The sequence below is a fragment of the Solanum lycopersicum genome, chromosome 9 (genome assembly GCF_036512215.1).
Source record: "Solanum lycopersicum chromosome 9, SLM_r2.1".
NCBI lineage: Eukaryota > Viridiplantae > Streptophyta > Magnoliopsida > Solanales > Solanaceae > Solanum > Solanum lycopersicum.
In genome coordinates this window covers 7,476,080-7,497,404 of record NC_090808.1, presented here as the reverse complement: position 1 = coordinate 7,497,404, position 21,325 = coordinate 7,476,080, and the positions used below count along the sequence as shown (strand labels likewise).

Below are 21,325 nucleotides of genomic sequence, written 5' to 3'. Positions count from 1 at the left end.
TCCGAATAAAATTTCAATATCTTGTAAAGTTATGGTAGCCTCGCCAGTTCGCATGTGAAAAGTATGAGTTTCCGGACGCCACCTTTCAATTAAAGCAGAAATTAATCCGGAGTCATACGGCACACATCCAACATCAAGAATTCCTTTAAATCTACAATTTTCAAAATATTGAAGGATGCGAGAATGTAATGGATGATATTTTAAATGTTGCCAAAATTCAATATCACCACGACGCGTATATAAGCAACATCTCTCTTCTTTTATGCTACCATTCCAAATTCCTTCGGAACGATGATGAACTTGAATTTTTAATACATCATGCTCTACTGGACCAGGATGTACGTTTAAATTTGATGGATCCATATCTATACACAAAAAATAAAAATAAAAATTAACATTAATATAAGTATCAAACGATTGAATATATCAACAATATCATATAAAAGTATAAAATAAATTAAAAATAAAATAAATTTAAACTCACCTTATAAAGAAAATGCTTTTAAAAACTTTAGAAAATTTGAAGAATAACAAGAATTTTAAGATTGTGGAAGATTGAAAGTAGATTGGATTGGAAGATTGAAAGATTGAACTACCAATTTATAGAATTCAAAGTATGAAAAATTGAAGTACCAATTTATAGAATTCAAAGTATGATGTACTATTTACATGTGAATATTTTTTTCAAAACTTACAATAAAAACAAAGGTTTACTATTGTGATGTCATCCACTTTAACTCGTGAAAATTTTCTTCAAATTATACAATAAAAACAAAAAATTTTACTATTGTCATGTGATCCTTTTCACTTTATATATATATATATATATATATATATATATATATATATATATATATATATATATATATATATATATATATATATATATATATATATATAAAAGTATATAATTTTGTTTTAAAAAAATTAAATAATTTTTCTCATTTAATTTCTTATTTAAAAAAATTAATTATTTGAATTCAAATATTATTTAAATTTAAATTCAATATAATATCTTTTTTTAGAAAGAAAATATATTTACTTATTTTTAATTTTTTAAAAATAATGTATATTTTCTTATAAATTATATACATAAGTTAACATTTTTAAAAAAAAATTTTATTTAAAAAATTGCTCAGCAATTTAACAACGAAAAAAAAAATTTAAATAAATCGCTGCCTAGGCAGCGATTTATAAAAAAAAAAATTAATATAAATCGCTGCTAGAGCAGCGATTTACATATTTTTTTTTGTAAATCGCTGCTCTAGCAGCGATTTATATCAAAAATTTTTTTTTTTTTTATAAATCGCTGCTAAGGCAGCGATTTATATTAAAAATATATATATTTTTTTTATAAATCGCTGCACTGGCAGCGATATTTAAAAAAAAAAATTTCTTCGTAAATCGCTGCTAGAGCAGCGATATACCTTATTTTTTAAAAAAAAAAAATTAAAAAATAATGTTAAATCGCTGCCCTGGCAGCGATTTGTAAGAAGAAACATTTTGAAATCGCTGCTTGGGCAGCGATTTCATTTTTTTATTAAAAAAAAATTTTTTTGGCAAAATCGCTGCCTCAGCAGCGATTTTACTTTTTCAATTGAAGTAAATCGCTGCGTCGGCAGCGATTTTATCATTTTGATTTATATAAAATTTTATATACCGTTTTGAAATTTTTGTTAATATTTTCTACCCTTTGAGTTTCGGACTCTTTTATTTAGTCGGTAGGCTATGGTTTACAGACTTTGATCAGTCACATGTAGGTAGGTAAAATATGATATGATTAGGCCGGCGGAAATGGTGTTCCTGTAAACAAACATTACTGTTTCAATCAAAGTTTATAGATGTGGCAAATTCTAAAGGTACTTTATAGATTAACATTGTGTAAACACCACATAACACATTAATTGCCCATTCAGCTTCAATCAAAGTTAATAACTAAAACAATGGATTTAATGATTGTAACCTACCTTTGGATGGAAAAGGTAAAAATCCTGCACTACCTCCCAAATGAGGGCCTACCCAGTGCGAATCCGGAACAGTTGGATTCTGAAAACTGGGCGGGAAACCAAAAAAAGACACAAACAATGGTACACACAACACTGGTTGCCAACAAGATATATAAATTATGAGTTCAGCAGTACAAATTGAACCAAGGGAGAACAGAAAGTAGAGGGGGGCTGAACTAAGGAAGCACACGGAGAAAATTACAAACTAGAAACAATGAATAACAGATATTTACACCTTTCTTTTACCACCTATTTATCAAATTATTTGCTAAAGCCTCCTCCAATATGTCGAATTTTTTCCCAACTTGGCAACACTCGTCGCAGCAGAGGCTCAATGAATAAGTAGCACAAGACCTCAATGAGCTGATATGTTTCAGAGATGTCAACAGTCCATTTTTCCAGCTGACCACCTCAACTTATGTTTGTAAGCATTTCCGTTTCTCAATCTTGCAAATGTCTCAGAAAATTATCTTGTCGGGGTGATTTCATCAGCATAGATTGAAACACAAGAATCCGCTGCTCCAGCAGCAAGCAGCACTTGATAGGGATGGAAGGTAAGACATCTGACTGAACCTATTTTCTGAGCCATGAAGGTGGACAGATATCTTATGGTGCCTAATTGCTCACCTTCCAGGTTGAAGACTTTGATTAGCTGCTTAGCTGAACCACTTGCTATAAGGGGTGCATGACGATGAACAGCTAGTGCCGTTAGCGATCCCCTATGAGCATCAATTGTTAAGTAAGCTTCCTTGAGATTTCTCATATCAAGGAACTGAATATCACCAGCTTGAGAGGCACTGACGATCTAAGAAACAAAAGAAACAGCTGATGATTACTGGTATGCCGAAAGAGAAAAGAAAATCAAAGAATAAATTTGAAGAAGATGACAGTGGTCACCTTTGCTGGTTCAAGTCCAGGTTGAAAGCCGATCCCGACTACTCTCTCTACTCTTTGGGTGTGCGGTCGTGATGCACAAACAAGCCTAAATATATACAATTTGAGCATTAAATGAGAAATGACATAAGTATTTCATGTAAAAACAAAAAATGTATGCATGTAATTCCCTCTGCTAACATACAAGACGAATTACTAGAATGGATACCCATCCTGGCGTAGTGAATTTGAACTCACCACCTAATAGAATCAAGAATTTTAAAGATCAATATCACCTAAAAGCCTACAAATCATACACCAAAAGACAAGCTTCTCCTACTGGCCACCCACTCTCAAACAAGAAAAACAGAACAGACCTAAAAGTTGGATAATGCAATGCATATGCCATCACATCAATTATCCAATACAAGATGTGTAGAAAGGAGAAAAGAAAATCCCCCAAAATAAAGCTTCAACTTACAGTTCAGGCATTCGAATATCAAATAGTTTGACACATCCATCCACAAAGCCAGCAGCAAAGTGTCCTGCGTGAACTTGAGAAGCTGACTGCAGAACATCAGAAAGACATAAAATGTGAGCATCTATCAGAGATGGAATGAAAACGCATCCAAATTCCAAGCAACATACGTCGCCGCCTAGTTGGAAAGGCATAAAAAACTCGGGAGTTTTTTATTTTATAATAGAAACTGTGGATGACTGAAAAAGGGGGGAAAGGATTCATCCACAACCAACTTCTTTCAGAAGACTAGCCCTGCCTACTTAATGCAGGACTCAGCAGAAGCATCCTAACCTCTCTTTCATCCAACCGTAAGCATTACAAATACATCTGTATGACTTGTTTTTTTATAACCTTGAAAATCTATTTGACTAGCCATATTATGAGGCAGTTCAATTCAAGATGCATACACCTCTGACCAAACCCGAATCATAGTGTGTTTCAAAAGCAATGCCTTTTAGACAACAGTATCAACTCTTGATGCAACCTCTATTCCCAAACTTAGGTGATACATCAAACTAAATGTTGCATGAACTTAGTCAAATATGTTAAAAGCTATTTCCCTGTTCAAGGCATCGCAATGGACGAGACCACTGTTTTTTCCACATATCAGCTCCCCATACAACCACGCTTCCTAAATAGGGATATATTAACCATAACAGTAAATATTTTAAAAACTTGCCCTATCAACCTGCTTCAAAGTGTTGTCCCTGAGCACAAAAATTTCTAAGTAACACATAATATACTAAAGCGGTTTGAACATCTTCTGGAAAAAGTAATTGACAATAAAAATATACTGGAAAAAAGTTTGTGCATAAAAGAAGACACGACAAATGGTCTAGATTTTGAAGAGATCTGGAGTGCTTTGTGAGTGAAACAATTCTTTAGTATCTTTTGTAGTTTTTTGTGCTGCGTATTTTAGGATTTGATGCAACTTTCTTGGTGTTTATAATTTAAAAAAATCATGGATCCAGGCAAATTTAACAGATAAAGTTCGATAAATATTTTTCCAAAGACTTAAGTATTAACTTTTGGGGAACTTAAAAAGACCAAAAACGTTGAGTGCATATTTGAGGACTATTTTTGCTAACTCGTGGTAAAGTTAAAGGACCAAAATTGTTAAGTGCATACCTAAGGGGCTATTTTGAACCTACACTCAAGCATAAGGGACCATTTTGGTCATTTTTTTTGGACAACACACAGAAGTCTAAATAGCAATTGAAGAAAAATGGGATTGTGGCATGTCATGCTGCATCAATGTGAGCTGATGCTGGGTTTTTACCTATTAGTCATAATTATTGCAGACAAAGAGCATTAGAGTCTTAATGGTAATTGATCATATATATTAATGCCATAAATCTTAAGGGAAATTCTGAAAACTCACCAATGCTGAGATGCTACAATCTGAGGATGTTGGAATTGTATTAACAAGTTGTTCTTTGTCAAGATCCCAAGCCATGATTGACGAAACTTCAGCAGATGAAAACTGGTAATGAATTGGAAGGAAAGAAATTCAAGAGCTTTTTAAAGCAAAAGGAATCTGTAATTAGTCTAAGCAGAGATGCATGTCTTTACTGTTTTGGTGGGTGCAACATAGCAATAGCTAATGATACAGAACTCAGAAACCATTGATGACTTTTTAAGTTCAGTACACAACTTGTGATGAACACTTTCCTCTGTAAATACTTGCCAGCAGTTTTGCTGCTATTCAATTTATTTGAAAAAAAAGGATAGAACAGAGAGAGAACAAATCCACAAGGATAAACTACGATAAGTCGATAAGTCTGCTAACATCAAACAAATGGAAAACGGTGTAATCGTAGAAAAGTTACAATTATAATCCATAGGCATTTTTAAGAATACATCATATAGATTGAGTCTTGTTCAGTTATTTCTTAGATTTTTTAGTTTCTTGCTTGGGTCTTCCATACATGATTGTACTACAGATCCCCCTTTGATTTCTTTTAATAAACTATTTAACTATCAAAAGTAATACATCTAACCAAAATGGAAATTGAAGGTACTTGTGCATTCATATATTAATGTTTGAATAGCTAATATTACACGTATTACCAGATATCCAGACTGCTGCTGCCAATCCACAACAGCGCTCACACTACGGACACCAGGTCTGTGACCTTGAATGGAAGAGAATGCAGAGACTAGTCTTTGTCGCCCTCTTACAGTATAGTCTTTCCAGATCCGGATGTTCCCATCACCTTTTATAAACACAAGTTTGTTAAAACTTTAGGCATCAGTGAACAATATATATTAAAAGTTGTTGCAGAAAAGCTTTACTTGAAGCAACAAGGAGCAAACTCTCATCTAGCTCATTGACAAGACACAGCTTTGAAATTCCTTTATCAGGGTAACTGTGGTTATCAAAGCTGTTAAGAAGCGTAGCCTCCTCGTAATTCCATATCCTGTTCACAAAAACACGAGGAGCATCATATTTCATGCATCACATACAAACTTAATGACAAAAAACATTAGAAGATTTGAGATAACACAATAAAAGATATGAAACTGACAAGAGAATGACAAATATAAGCAACTGAAAGAAAAAAATCCATGAACTGATACAGAAATAGTGAAGCAGTGAAATGGGAATAATTTACAGCATAAATTACCCTCCTTTTAACACATTATTTTATCCGCAATGAGAATACCACTGATGGAACAGATTGTAATGTCATTAACTAACCTTTTTTCTGTTAATTTGCTATAACTGAATGAGATAAACTAACTCAAGCACCAACTCTAAGAGAAGTTTCAACGCTATAACACGCTCCAGAAAAGTTAATAGTTTTTTTGGTGGGAGGAGCATATTTCCAGTATATATTGTATTCTTTTAGATTGACTTGCATTCGAACTTTCAAACATGATATTGACTATTTACTGAGACAACTAGATATGCCGAAATTGCAGATTATGCAGCTCCAACTAAGATAGCACCTGAACCAACCTATCCTATCCAGTATTTTTCAATAATACACTGAACCAAGTTATTACAGCAATATTGAATTATTCAGGTTGATGAGATTCTTTTACCTGATTCTTTCACTCTCATCTGCAGCAATAACAATAGGTGAGAAGGGCTGCAGCAAAGCAGTTTTGGTGCCAGTCTCAAACTTAGTATCCCAACTAGCAATTTGATTGTGTAGTTTGCTTACAGCTGAAACAGAAAAAACATTGCTCATATTAAATTTAAAAGTTCGTTTTATAAAAAATATTTTGATAAAGATTTCATTATTTAAAAACTATGAGAAAACAATTAAGAGAAGGCATGGATACAAAAGGGAAAGACCATGAACAGACTCACAAGAGTGTTGGCACTTAGCAATGAGGTCAAGGGCCATCTTTTCCTTCTTTTCCCTTCTGTCAACCATCTCTTCACTATCATCAGCTGCAGTAAGAAGTGGCTTTGAGAAGTGTCCACAACTCCAGTTGTAGATAGTTGATTGGGGAAGAAAACTGCGTTCTGAAGGTCCAGATGATCCAGCAGACCCCAATAATGGGTCAGCTAATCCCGAGTCTTGAGAGTGCATTAGGTGGGGCCTGAACTCTAAAGAACAAACTCTTCGCATTCCTGTCAAGTAACTAGGCCGCGGCGGACTAACAGGAGGAGTTCTAAAAGTCAGAGGTAAATGTCCTGCAACATCAGTTAAACGCGGCCAGAATCACTTCAAAAAGTTACTAAAAAGGTATTAATGAGGTGTTAAAATGATATGTTAGTGGACTATTGACGCATATAGACTGTAATAATATGACTATAATCACATTCATCCAGAAAAAATAAATGGACCAAAATGTCCAGAAGCCCTAAAATTACCTCCATTCATATCAAACCAAGATGAAGATCGAGCCAATCCAGCATAACCAGTGTTTGGAACTGTTGTGGATTCACCAGTTGACTTAACAGATTTGGCAACAACCTGCTCAATCCCGATAATGGAAAGGACTCTCCGGCCAAGACCTGCAATACGTGGTGACGGATCCTTTGCCAAGGCACACATAGCTAGTACACACTGAGAATAGAGTGCATTGTCTAAAGGCCTTGATCTTGTATGATTCACAACACCATTGGTAACAGCATCATTCAAGGTTCCGGGATCAGAAAGTTGAGAGGAATCATCAGATAAAGGTGATCCATGTATGACGCCGGGTGTTGCAAGAGGGCTGCTGGTCGAGACTCTCCCATCCCGAGCTATGGACTGACTGTCACCCCCCACTCTCAATAAAGGAGCAATAGGAGATGGAACTCTACTTCCATGTGAAATACTGTGAGTCGGGGTTGTATACCCACTACCAGAACTCTTGACCGCAAAAGAAGGCAAGGAAGTTAGCAAAGAATTAGCCTGAGGCTTCCAATATGCAGCGGCTACTGACTTCAGATGCTTGTTATGTCCAAAGGCAAAACGTGCCAAAGCTGCAAAAGATGGTAAAACATGAAACCAACTCCTACCAATTATAATTTTGTGCATAGCAGTGACTACACAAAAAAAATACTATATGGTGTATACACATCAAGAAGGGACTTATAACGGGAAATCAGAGAACTAGACAATATTGTAAGGCAGCTGATATTCACATCCAACAATCAGAACTCACCAAACATGAAAGAAGCAACTTTCAGGCTGAATTACTTGCATTACTAAGTATACAATCAAGCAACCACAGTAAACATTCACCATTTAGACACGGAGATCACTTCTTTTATTTTATTTTTAAGTCTACAGCCAAAAAAAACATATTTTTGGACAAAGAAGTGACATGACAGCAGAAAAATTATATTTTTGGCATCAGATTACTCCTACAGAGTGAACCAACAACAAACACATAGAATCCCTCAGTGGGGTCTGGGGAGGGTAGGATGTATACAGACATCCTACCTTTGTGGGGACAGGGAGGTTGTTTCTGGTAGACACTCAACTCAAAACACAAGTAATCAAAGCAGGAATGGAAGGAAAATAACGGATCCCTCAAAGTGAAAGATAAGCAAAATTCATAATTGGGACAGATAACATACATGCGGCACCTCATCATACAGAACTGTGGCAAAACCTTTCAAATAATATTGCAAAAAAGGTATTTTTCCTTCTAGGAAATAAAGACCAAATATTAGGAACTGGGTGTGTGAAAGCAGTAAGTGTATGTATCAAGAGGAAAGTCTTCAGGGAAAAGATTCAGCAAAAGCATACCTACAGCAACCTCCACTCGAACCAAAGGGCTTCCATCAGAAGCAACACTTAAAAGGCTCTTAATTATACTGACTTCAGTCCTAACCTTCTCCTCATCATCACAGTCTTCATCTCCTCCAACACCATCCCTAGCTGAGTCAAATCCAACATCAAGTAAAGTCCCTAGAGCAAAAGTAGCTGCAGCGCGCACCTGAAATTACGAATTTTTAATCTAATTGTCAAAATCTGAATATTCATTGAAGACCACTTGCAACCCCTTAACACAAAATTAAATAAACCAGCTCTTTCCTTTCACCAGTCGGTACGTGCATCCTATTCCTATTAAGAGGGGCGACACAAACCTCAGGTTGGGGCTCAGACAGCAGCGGTGCAAATATTGCTGGTGCATCTGCCTGCAAACCTAGTACTTGTGCCTCTGTGAAATCCTCCCACAGTTTTCCCAGACAAAGGCACAGCCATTGAAGAAAAAGTGGTTCAGTTTGTGCCTCATTAGGCGTTGATCCCTGAAGATGCTTCAAGCAGACATGTATAAGACCCGCTTCAGTACAGGCCTCCTGACCCCGTCTGTGACCATCCACAATGACTGCCAAAACAAATGCAGCCATTGCCCTTTGCTCTGGATAAGCCTCCACACTGTCAAGAAATTTAATGAAATATGTATGTCCTCCATCTTTTACAAGGTCAACCTGACAAGACTTTTGACTCAAAGGAAAACAATAATCTTATTAGTATAGAAGTAGATGGTAGAGTTTATAATATCATAACTTACAGAAACAGAAGAGAATAAGTATCAATATAAACACATACTCCTTAGGTGTAACAGATTCCAAATCAAAATTGCTAAATTTGAAAAGGCAGAACAAAGACTACAGCCTATTCAAAGTAGTTTGAAGTATTCAAAAAAAATAATCACAAACTAACAGAAAGCTGAAGCAAGAACTCTGCCACTTGCTCCCCAATTAGGACTTGGTTCAACAAAAACAGGCTCGAGATTATAGGTCTATCACAAGTTTCATCTCAGAAAAAGTATCACTCCATTCTTTCAAAAATTCTGATTTGTGCACTGAATGAAAGAACTTCAAAAGTTTAAATACCACAAAAGTTGCAAACTCATGTTTTATTGGTCACCAAAAACATGACGAAATGTTGCAAAATAGAACAAATAAAAAGAGGAAAATTAATAAGACACGGATTACAGTCCATGGGAGTCCAACAGGTGTTTGACCTATCAAGCCAAATATCGGTGTGCGTGCTTCTTATATAGAAATAACAGAAAGAAAATGGAGAACTTCTTATAGAGGAAAATAAACACAGATGAAACACATTGGAAATGATATATTAGACAACATAGATGTTGAGTTTCAACCAAATCATGTACCTTATCGAGAGCAAGGATCTTCGTCCAGATAAAGACAAGAATTTGTCGAAGTTCTGGAGTGGTTGTTTGCAAAAGCTTTAGAACATAAGGAAATATTCCAACAGACAAGGCCTGGAAGTGTTCACTTACATATTAGTCGCAAAAAAGATGCCACAGCCAATTAGAGAATATGGAAAACTGAAGTCAATTTGTAAGTACCAGATCTACAGCCCAAGGTCCCATATCGAGAAATCTTCCAAGAAGTACAAGTGCACGAAACCTGTGGCATTGACTAAGTAGCACCTAATAAAAACGTAAATTGGTTACAGACGGATGCAGAAGGAAAAAAATGCACAAAGGTAACAAAACTACAAATGTAAAAGTAACCCTAATATAGCCAGCAATAAATAGCAATGACCACTAGCAGCTCATATTTGAGGAAACTATCATTTCCAGTTTCAGTATACATCTTTAGTGTCATGAGGACAATCATCAAGTAAGTCGAACCTACTTCATAATTAAAAAAATGCTGTGCTCAACCAGCAAACAGACCAACCGCAATATCTGCTCCGACAGCTTTGATGCATTTTGTACCTCAACAATTTCACTAGAAAAACTTTACTTCTACCCCAAAACTCTAATAATAACTTGCCTCGGGTTAATTTCTTTGCATATACAAAGTAAGACTCACCATGATCATTAAAAAAAACAAATCAAAAAAGAAGAGCACTAATCTACTAGAATTGATAGATCACTTCCGTTTTTCAGGAAATGGGAAGGAAGTTCAAAAATTCAACTTGAAAAAGCCTATGAAAGAAATGAGGAGTGCGTTGATGTGCCAAGAATATTAAACCAGCATTAGAAGGCCTTAGAAATGACAACAGGAAAAAGTTAAATCATACCCACATCTCAACGTAATACGAGGGATGGTTCAAACATTCTCAGTATCATGCCAAAGCATTTGTGTCACATTTTTCTTTTTAAAAGATCTTTAGAGAATTCAATAAAGCTAAATCTTAAGCATGATAACTGTTTTCCTAAAACCATTTCTATCAAAATTGGAAGAGACAGCAGCCAATGCTTTTTATCAAGGAGCAACCAATATGATTCTTTGGTTTTCTTGATAATTAGGGAATATTGACCAATGAATATGACTACAGCAGGGATATCCAATATTTTTTTTCCACCTATTCATAATTATTAAAGAAACAAGAGATGGGCGATAAATGGAACCTACATTCCAGAAAATACTTAGAATCCCTACAAGATGGCAAGAAGAACCACGGACAGTCCCTCATTTTATTTGGACCATGAGAAATTTCATACCTGTAACACTATGGGCAACTGCTCTGGAGGCTTTTTGTCCTTTGATCCATGGTCAAGCCATACTTCAAAAGCTGTCAACTGCTCTGTGAAAAATGGACTTGGCTGAAGACATACAAAACACGGAATATTTAATCGCTGCATAGTATTCTTGAGGATTTAGAACTATGACTACACATATCAGATGGGTGGTAAGCATTAAGCCCACCTGAAATTCTGCATTGGGATCCTCAACTAAAGTTGGAAGCTGTGAAAGACAGATTTCTGCTGCCATGTCCCATGCATCCCTACCGTACATGTAAACCACAGGTGAGAAAAAGGTAAACATGAATTTTAGATAACGTGGAAATATTCAATGAAGTTACCACATATGATGCTGATGAGTAGGTGGTAGCATCGGGTATGAAATTGGTGAACAATTTGCAGAGCGCATGATTCTTTCAGCAAGTAAGAAGTTTCTGAACAAACTAGCGACTAGCAGATCTTGCCTGAACAGTCTCTGAAATAGATCTGCATGTTTGAAACTCATACTTCAGAAAGAGATTAAAATGCATATTCAATGTAGTTATCACATATGGTGCATGTTTGAAACTCATACTTCAATCCAAATAATCTATTCCATTACCATGTGGTAGAACATTCCAGGCAATTGTATCAGTAACTGCAGTAAAAATCCAATTCAGTTCGCCAAGAAGTGTCTTCCTATCAGTTTGCCGTCCAGGAATTCTATCAATCAGAGAGTAATCAAGCGACTCATGAAGCAACGAACGGGTGCAAAACCTGGAAGTCAAACACATGAAGAAGAAAGATTTAAATGGTTAACAATTGTTGCAAGAAAAAATGCTCATGTAAAAAATACGAGGATAAAGAAAACTAAAATCAACTTATTTGGTAGAAGAAAATATATCAGTTTAAACAAGAAAGAGGCAGCATACTAAGTTTAAGGACTTAGCAACACAAGCACACAGAGGCAACTAAGAGACAGTTAACTATTTACTTAAAACACTGTACATGGAAACTCATTAAGATAGCTTTACCTATAACGCAGATTGGCACGAGAGATAACCACTATTTTTGAGTTCTTTCTCTCTTCTTTTTTCTTTATGGCTAGAAGCTATTAATTAACAGTGAACATGGGGATGACCCCTATAATATTTTTTTGAGGGAGAGAGAAACTAGGTAACATCATAAAATGAAAATGCCAAGGGAAACTTTACTAATTTTTATCACTCAAGAATTTCAGCTATACCTGCACCATCGAAGAATTGGACAAGTGCAGGAGAAAGAAGCAAAAGAGAAAAGGAAGAAACTAAAAAACAATTGTTGAGAGCATGTCACCATCTCAACGCCATTTTGATGGGTGTTGTGAGGCAGGAAGTGAACACATCGGCTGGAAACTCAGAACTCTGTGGAAGAGTCTCGTGAGCTTCACAAGCAGCAAGCAGAATACAATCCCTTGTAGAAGTTGCAGAAGAACCAGAAGCAGTCCAGTCCTGAAGCTGAACAAACAAAAGCATCGAAATTAATGAGTGTGTGATAAGGAATGGACAGATCATCATTAACATGTCATTAAGTACATAAATGACGTAAAGTGGCAATTAAGAGTATACCTCTATGAAGGCATTAACAATCATCCCAGCAGCAGAGCAGTCAAACACATAGATCGATGGTGTCTTCAACCAGGAATCCAGGTCACTGATTGGCAAAGGAATATACTGCGTATAACTCTAAAACAAACACCCAAATAAGAGAAAAGGCAGAATCACCCTCAGCCCTGAGAAAGCAATCTGGGTAAGAAAGTAAACCTTATTAAATAGCCAAATTTCACCATTGGCTGTAGGTTTAGGAACACCATGTCCATTATAATGGAATAGAACTCGTTCCGACTTAGCATACTTTCGACAAGTTGTGCAAAGCTTCTTGATTTCATCAACAGTAGGATCCAAGGAAATCTTATATTTAGCCTGCACAAGGTTACATGTAGTATTTGGTTATCATGACCTACCCATTCATATGAACGAGGCTAAGACCTTATCAACTGTATATATCAAATTGGTGGTGAAAACGTTTACTTACCCTAGGTTGCCACCTCTCATATTGTTGGTTCAAAGTTCTCCCAATTGTCTCAAGTGCTTTTTGAGGTGCCATCGAAAATGGATCTGTCAAATAAGAGACAGGAATTAGTACCATCAGTAATTATTCGTCTGTTGAAGAATTTCAAGCACTATCTTTAAAATTAAGGACGCAAATAAAACAACCTATAGTTTTCAAATTATATCTTATAACCCCTCCCCCCCCCCCCCCAAGACCAAGAGAATATGACACCAACACAATTTTGCTGAGATAAAAATATTCAGATTGCTTCAAGTGAAACAGACTCCACCAAAAAGAACCATCATCAATAATTATTTTTTACTTGTTTTTCTGCTAAAGTAATAACCTATGTTGCACAGATCCTTCACTTACCAAAATCAGATCCTTCATTAATCCCCTACCATGAATGGAGAAAACATGAAGCTGATGCCAATAAGCGGCTCTTACTGGATCCAGTTAAAGTACGGCAAATGCTTCGAACAGATTGAAGTAGACAGAAGACTGGAGACACATTGAGAAGTCAAAGGAGACAAACTGAACCACATGATGGAGGAAACAAAGGATAAGGCAGGAAGTTAAGATTAGGAACTACAGTCCAGGTACTCTGTTATTTGTCTTCCTCAAACTTTCTCCCCGAGAAAAGCCGACCAGAGACTCGGCTTGAGGTCTTCATCTCTGTTTGACTCTGGATGCTAACAACGTCAGAGATCCTCTTCAACTGAAGTACATCATAGGGAGAAAGCACTTCTCTTAGACAGACTTACGTTGAGACTTCTTGTCAGACAGGGGGAGCAAAATATTGCTAGAGAAACCTAGATTAGATGGTTTTGAAATTTCACAGGGTAAGTGGAGTTGCTTGAGACTCTGTTCCTATGAATTACTTGTCAAGAATGGCGCTTCTCTGAGCCATTGATCTGATGTACCTGAGTTCCAAAACCACTATGCTTGGCCCAAAGGGATGCTTCGAGACAGATTTCTCAGTCAAGTAAAACAAAAGAAAGATGAGGTTTTAGCTGGATCTATAATTTTGGCTGTGTCCATGAACACATTCAACTATTGCTGGCGGAAAGTTTGCAAAATGTGAATAGTCACAACTGGAAAAGCTATACATTCTTGATGGTGTGTCACATCCATTGTGCAGATCCCCCGCCCCTTTGGTACGCAGAGAATTACTGAGATCTGGCAGTTCTTAACTGAGGTTCTAGATGGTTAAATTTTGCACTTATGCATTTAAAGCTTTCTACTAGAGTGGATAACCTATCATTAAGTTTACTATGGTTGATTATTAAAAAAAACTTTACTAAGGTTATTTATCAAGGAACAAAGCGTTGAAGAATGAAACTTCCATGGCTTCAGGAGAAGTCTATCCTGAAAGTCCAGGTTGCTTTTGTAACAACTCCTCCCAGAGCATATCGAATTCCAGTTTATTTTGTGAACTTCATCAATAGCTAATTCTTGAGAAGTTGTAGCTATCTTCTATATCTTTTCAACAACTATCGCAATCACAATGCAAATAAGAAAATTGAAAAGTAATAATCCTTCAGAAAAGGTCTCCCTTCAAAACAATTTTACCACCAACATTTCTTTCTTAGGGGAAAAGGGGAAATTTATGAACAATCATCCTTCAGAATATAAAGTACACTGGAAACTACTAAAAGTAAATAATTTGAAATAAAGAACATTCATTTAAATGAAATATAGCAAAAAGAAGAACAGTAACTGGTTATTGTACAAGCAGAACAAAAAGAAGAAGAAGAAGAAGAAGCGTACCAACCCAACACTCCATTCGAGCACAAGGAGATATCTTTATTACATCAGGTGGATCAACGCTGATGTTTAAACACAAAACAAGGGCAACACATCCTGTCTTCATCTGCAGAAAAGTTGCATGCTAAGATGGACAAGAAGGTAAAAGATTGGGCATGTTTACTACATGGAGGGTATGTTCTAAATGCAAGTTGTATTAGCGAGCTTGCAAAATACAGATGAAACACATTGACCGTTGCTCCTCAGGCATTGCATGTGACAAGTAATATTTTACAGGTTAATAAGCGACAAGTAAAAACAAATTTTATCAAAAAATGAATCCAAAGTCACTTCTGAACTCCTTTGCAAAACTGCTGTTTCAATCCACCAGCACTAAAGCTGTCTCTTTCTTCAAAGAAGAAAACAATCACATCTCGATACCAGTAACTAACACACAAGGTACACTATTAGCAATATATTATTGAAGAAATACACTTCATCATAGTGCCTGGACATAATCCAAAGATGCATATGTAAAAAGAAAAAGAAATAGGTCCATAATCACCTCCGCTGCTCATGTAGTGGACCTCTATTCAGATTAGAGGGGAGGTAATACATTAGTTATTTCACAAACTAAAGAATACTATGGATGACTCTAGTACAGTCCGTTTGAATATACATTTTTTATACTTTGTATAAACAGTCAACCTTGATAGATGAATCTGGATGACTTCACTGCAGTCCTATACTCATCGTACACATACTTTGACGCCGACATGGTACTATACACCGTACTCCCTTTTCGTAATCTGAAAAACTAATTAAGTGTTTTACTTGTCAAAAAAAAAAGTGATGTTACTTCAGAATTAAGGTAAAGGCACTCTTTATTGTAAGCTTAATTAACCCGCAGATTTATAGATAAACATCACTCCATCTCAATACTTGTATTATCTCTAGGGGATTGGGCAAAATTGATATCCAAATATTAAGGAATATTTATTTGAATTTCCGTATCGCTAAGTGGATTTTGAAATTCTAAAAAATGGATTGGGATTTGGGACTTCAAATTTTCGGATATCTGATAATTTGGATGTTCTATACCTTATATCAATCCCTACCCATTACACATAAGCCCAAATCTCAATACTAAGTTAAGAACCCTGCTAAATCAGTTAATATAACCTATTAGGGTAATGAATGGTGCAAACTGAGATGCATTTACTGTGGTTGATGGATGGTGCAATTTAATATGAATAACTTTATTTGGATGTTAATTGTTTGTAAGAAGAAGAAGCTCAACTTATAGGCTCAAACTGAAAATCTAAAAATAACCAAACTAATTATGAGAAAAACCTAACTTGAAAAACCGATCCAATCCGAACTTATTTGGATTGTAATTTCTTGAATCCAGAAACCAAAAATCCAAATTGAAGTTTTCATATCCAATATTTTGCCCAAATTCTTAACCCTAATTATGTATATGCTATTATACATTAATTTTAGTTATTGAGGGGCGCAATGAAAAATTACATCTTCAAACTATACTCCAATTCATTTTAAATGTTCAGATTAACACCAAAAGAGGACCTCACAAAGTCAAATATGTGGGAACTTCGACAGGCATTGTTATTAAAATTTTGGCTTTTGATACAACTACTTCTACCATTACTACTATTGAAGTGTACTAGTAGCAATTGTTCTTTCCGAAGAACCTATTATTATACTCCTCAATCCCAAATCAATTGGGTTCGGGTATATGAATTATCACTATCCATAAAAATAGAATATTTGCTTTTTTGTGATGGCTATGTTTTTAAAAGCAAAAAGTGCAAAAGAAGCAACAAAGACCAGGGAGCTTGATGAGAACGAAAAGTGAAGCATAGGCTCCTTTAAGGTAAAGTGCACAAATAGAGAAAATCAGAGAACACCAAATACACGAATTTAGTACTATGCTAATAAAATTGCAATTAATATAACCGTTCCAACATCCATATATAGAAATGTCAATATTAATCCAACTTCAAAGCTGAGATTAAGGAACCGACCCCTTCTTGTTTGGATCACTTCGCCACTCATTGGCTAAAGCACACATTTCATTGAAGCATATAGCTTCACCTATGAACCGATAACTCCTCGCTTCACAGCTTCAATAGCTTTTAAGTAATGAAGTGATAACTTTTAATAACACAATATAAAGTCAGTGTCCGGAATCTTGCACACACGTCAACTATATCATGGGGTACCTGCCACCTCCCACCAACACAGGTGTCGGGTAGCCTGCCCATCAAGTCTTAAGACGGGAAAAGATCACTTGGTGCTTTCTCTCTCTGCTGAGATTTGACCTGTTTCTCATGATTTTCACCAACTAAATTGACAGCTAGACCACAATCTTGGGTGCTTACAATTTAACATTTGCTTCTGATATTAAAATATGTTAAGGTCCTATGAGCTCTTCCTACATTCTTTTCTTTCCAGCTGTTTCTAATAAAATCTATTATCCCATTCTGCCTCAAATTGAATGTCCATATTTCTCTATTGATCCCTCTAAAGACAATATCAGTACAGCCATAAAATTGTGTTCAACCATATAATGTACTCTAACCAAATTAAAACACACTCTACTTCTCTTACCAGAAGACCTTCCCACGATATCCCTCCCATTTAATCAACAAGTGCCTTGCTTGACACATCAATTTCTCCCTTTCTAGAAGCTGGTACACATTAGGGGAACCCCCACTGCGGGAAGGCACTGAGCAGAATACTGATCAGTAATTAACAAGCCTCTTAAAGTCCAATGTTCTAAGCCTAAAAATTAAAAGAACTAAATGACACAATGAGTTCCCCCTTTTGGTATCTAGTCCATTGACTCCTTAGTGTCCTACATGTTGGAAGTCAAAACATGTCATCTCAACAAAATTATAGAAACCAAGGAAAAATTTTAAGAAACCCACATAAACATTTAATCTCAGAGAAGAATCACTTCATACTCTTAATATATAAGGAAATGTATGTTGATGTCTTTAGTCAAGATTGAAATTGATTTACGGATTCTGCAATATTGGAAGACACTGCTGGCATGTTCAAAGTGCTTTAATCAATGTAACAACAGAGTAATTTTCGACATAAGTTTATGCCAAACGCATCTAATAAGAGCACATAAGCAAGTTTAACGGAAATTATCATGTCTAGCTCCCTAAGTTAACATCCAGGACGAAAACAAGCTTCAGCTTTACTTTGGCTCACAAAAGAAAATACTTCTTCTGCAATGGTGACAAATGAGAACTCATGCTCCCGTACAGTATTAATCTTTCACTGTGAATGGAGAAGAGTTAAATTAATCTAATATCCGAATTCCGCCAATTCCCTGCAGATCGCAGAGTAGTCATACCAACAAACTGCAAAGGCTGGAATCTCTTGTTCGAACCTCCATCTTTGAACTGGCTGTTAGAAACAAACTTGTTTTATTAAATTAGAACTCAGGATACCCAATTTAAAATGACATTGATGTCTACTTTTTCTTCCAATTGTTTGAATTATAAGTCGATCCTAGAATAAGATTCACTCTAGAGAAAGCAGGCTATCTTACAACGCATAGTAACATTCAACTTTCAGAGGAAACCCAGCTGACAAATCAAGCAACAAGTTGCTGTTTTTACTGCACCACTACCACCCTACTCATACTCCTTGTGTAATAATCAAGAAACTACTCATCAATTTGATGATATAAATCCTCATGAATTGGCTCTATTCACGCTCATTTCATTCGAATATTGGTAAGCAATATTTTTCATGGCAAACTAAGGACATTGAGATAAACAACTGAAAGTTACACAAAAAAAGCACAACTTACTCGGTCCCTAGGCCGCCATTTAGAGACCAAACCAGTGTCAGATGGACCAGAAGGAACAGAATCCTCAAAACGATCATGCCTAAGCTCACACAACACAATTGTCTGCGGAAAATAAGCCATACTTGTCGTCGTCATCGCATTATCAGCAACCCCACCACCAACATAGCTACTACTAGCAGTGTCCAAATCTCTAACATTACTCCTTTCCCCATCCTCATTTCCAAACTCATCCAAAGCAGCTGATGATTGTGACAACCTTGACGCCATCAAATCCCCCAATGCCATTCAAATCGCAATAATTAAAGCTGTAAATTTTCCTAACCTTGCCCTAATCGAACAGATTTTGGAGTGAAACTCATAACCCAGATCGACCCAGATACCAAGAACCCTAAAGATACCGTTTTTATCCGGTAATTCACAATACAGATCAGGGTTTCAGTAGCGACGGTAAAGGGAGATTGAAAAAAGTTGTTTCTTAAGGATTAATCAATGAAACCAGTGAACCAGCGACGGTGAGAGACGGGAAGAAAGAAGGAAGGAGAATCCAGCTTCAAGAAGCTTCTGGAAAACCCTAAAAGAAACCCTAGAAGATGGTGTTGATGAAGAAGAACAACAACAAGAAGGAGGAGGACAGTGCGGCTGTTGAAGCAACAAAACGAGAAAAAGAAGAGAAAGAGAGAGTTGTTGTTTTGTTAAAAAGAAAATGTATAAATTATAAGCAATATGTTGTTTCTTTTACCCTATTTTTTCTTTCAAAGTAGAAATTAAATTAAATTCTTACAATTAAATGAATTATGAATTATTCATTCACTTTTGAGGAGTATAGAAAAGTTACAATTTAAAGCATTTGGAGGAATACATAAGTCGAATGAGAATTTTGAAGTAATTGAAAGCATAAATAATTTGTTTCGAGTCAAACTAATAAATGATTTGTCTTGTTTTAAAAAAATATTCAAAATCTATTTAATTATTAGAGAAAAGTGAAATAAATACATAGTAATTGAATTAAATTTTATAACTAAATGAATTTACGAAAGCATAAGTAATTTGTTTCCAGCCAAGTTAATAAATGATTTGGCCCATTTTTAAAAATTTGTTCAAAACATATTTAATTACTATTTAAAAATGAAATAAATACATAGTATATAGTAATTGAAATTAAACTTTATAATCAAATGAATTATGAAATCCTGATTAACTTGAGGAGTATATAAAAGTTAGAATTTAATGCAGTCGGAGGTTTGAAAAACTTAAAAATAACTGAAAGCATGACTTATTAATTTCAAGTCAAATTTAAAAAAGAAAATATTTTTATTTGAAAATTATTAATTGATAGTGAGAAATGCATAGCAATTGAACTAATATTTTGTATAGCATTTACATTGGGCAGTGTCACGATCTAATCCATCATAAGAGGCATCCACACTACATTCTTGGTGGAAGAATCAATCTACCAACACACAAGCAAATAATAAACTTAAAATAACATTTTTAATAAATAAAATAAATTTTATGTGAGTTTATCGTCAAAATACTTGTAGAAAATCTCCTAAAAATCTGAAAATCATATATAACTCATATACCAAACATATATGTAGTCTAGAATATGGAGATGCAACCCGAAAACAAAAATAGGTTGAGTTTGGAAAATGAGCCAGAGGAAAAAAGAGGAATTCATAGTGGATCGAAAAAAGCAGAACACTCTTGAATTCAAAAAGTGTTGGAGTCACTATTGAGGTTCCGAAGCAGTCGTCTAAATATGCTTTGTACTCAATAAAGAAAAAGCAAAAGTATTATTAATACACAAAATCTATAGTGTTCTAATAGAATTGTTTATCAACTCCAATTATACGAATTTGAACAGATAACCTAGCTTGACATATAATTATAACTACATTCAGAATCATAACCCAAACTCTCAATCATCATCCCGACTCAGTATTCACAATAAATATATCAAGAACATTACAACAAACTCAATCCGGTTCACTCATGGAACCCATAAACAAATAATCACATAGATCCAACGTGAATAACAAATAAGTCGACATTAATAGCAGGTCTAATTTCGCGATAATCCGAGCCAAGGTCTAATTTTGCGATAATCTGAGCAATTATTAGTAACTTGTATGGACTCGGTATCTGAGACAATCATAAGGATATTCCGTACTAAGTGTGATACATGATCCAACCAAGTGATATCATATACCAGGCATGGCACCTAATGAAACTGTTGGTATGTACTAGGTTTGGTACCCGAGCAAACTGTCATCACAATCACGATGAATAAAATCACACTTGTCCCCCCAAAATAAACACATTCATAACATTTCAATTTATACTCTTTCCATTTTCCTA

General features: G+C 35.4%; 1 protein-coding gene across 1 annotated transcript; it reads right to left on the bottom strand.

Annotated features, from left to right (window-relative positions):
* Positions 1 to 2,100: 2,100 nt before the first annotated feature.
* On the bottom strand, positions 2,101 to 19,708 carry LOC101246173 (regulatory-associated protein of TOR 1). The gene is made up of 23 exons (XM_004246268.5): positions 18,968 to 19,708; positions 15,142 to 15,244; positions 13,354 to 13,436; positions 13,083 to 13,241; positions 12,888 to 13,004; positions 12,616 to 12,776; positions 11,903 to 12,057; positions 11,643 to 11,787; positions 11,486 to 11,564; positions 11,281 to 11,382; positions 10,174 to 10,257; positions 9,976 to 10,086; positions 8,939 to 9,292; positions 8,598 to 8,787; positions 7,229 to 7,825; positions 6,719 to 7,048; positions 6,448 to 6,571; positions 5,695 to 5,819; positions 5,470 to 5,615; positions 4,781 to 4,882; positions 3,361 to 3,446; positions 2,904 to 2,988; positions 2,101 to 2,811 (listed from the first exon to the last, which is right to left on the bottom strand). Exons 1-23 carry the CDS (start codon positions 19,250 to 19,252, stop codon positions 2,473 to 2,475), a joined length of 4,062 nt encoding a protein of 1,353 aa, XP_004246316.1. The 5' UTR covers positions 19,253 to 19,708; the 3' UTR covers positions 2,101 to 2,472.
* Between the last annotated feature and the right edge of the window lie 1,617 nt (positions 19,709 to 21,325).

What these genes read in the sequence shown, in the direction of transcription:
- LOC101246173 (XM_004246268.5), bottom strand. Translation starts at nt 19,252, where the DNA reads ATGGCATTGGGGGATTTGATGGCGTCAAGGTTGTCACAATCATCAGCT. An exon ending in TCGAATGGAGTGTTGGGTTG is followed by an intron (nt 13,437 to 15,141) that starts GTACGCTTCTTC and finishes CTTATTTGACAG; the next exon opens with ATCCATTTTCGATGGCACCT. An exon ending in ATGAGAGGTGGCAACCTAGG is followed by an intron (nt 13,242 to 13,353) that starts GTAAGTAAACGT and finishes AACCTTGTGCAG; the next exon opens with GCTAAATATAAGATTTCCTT.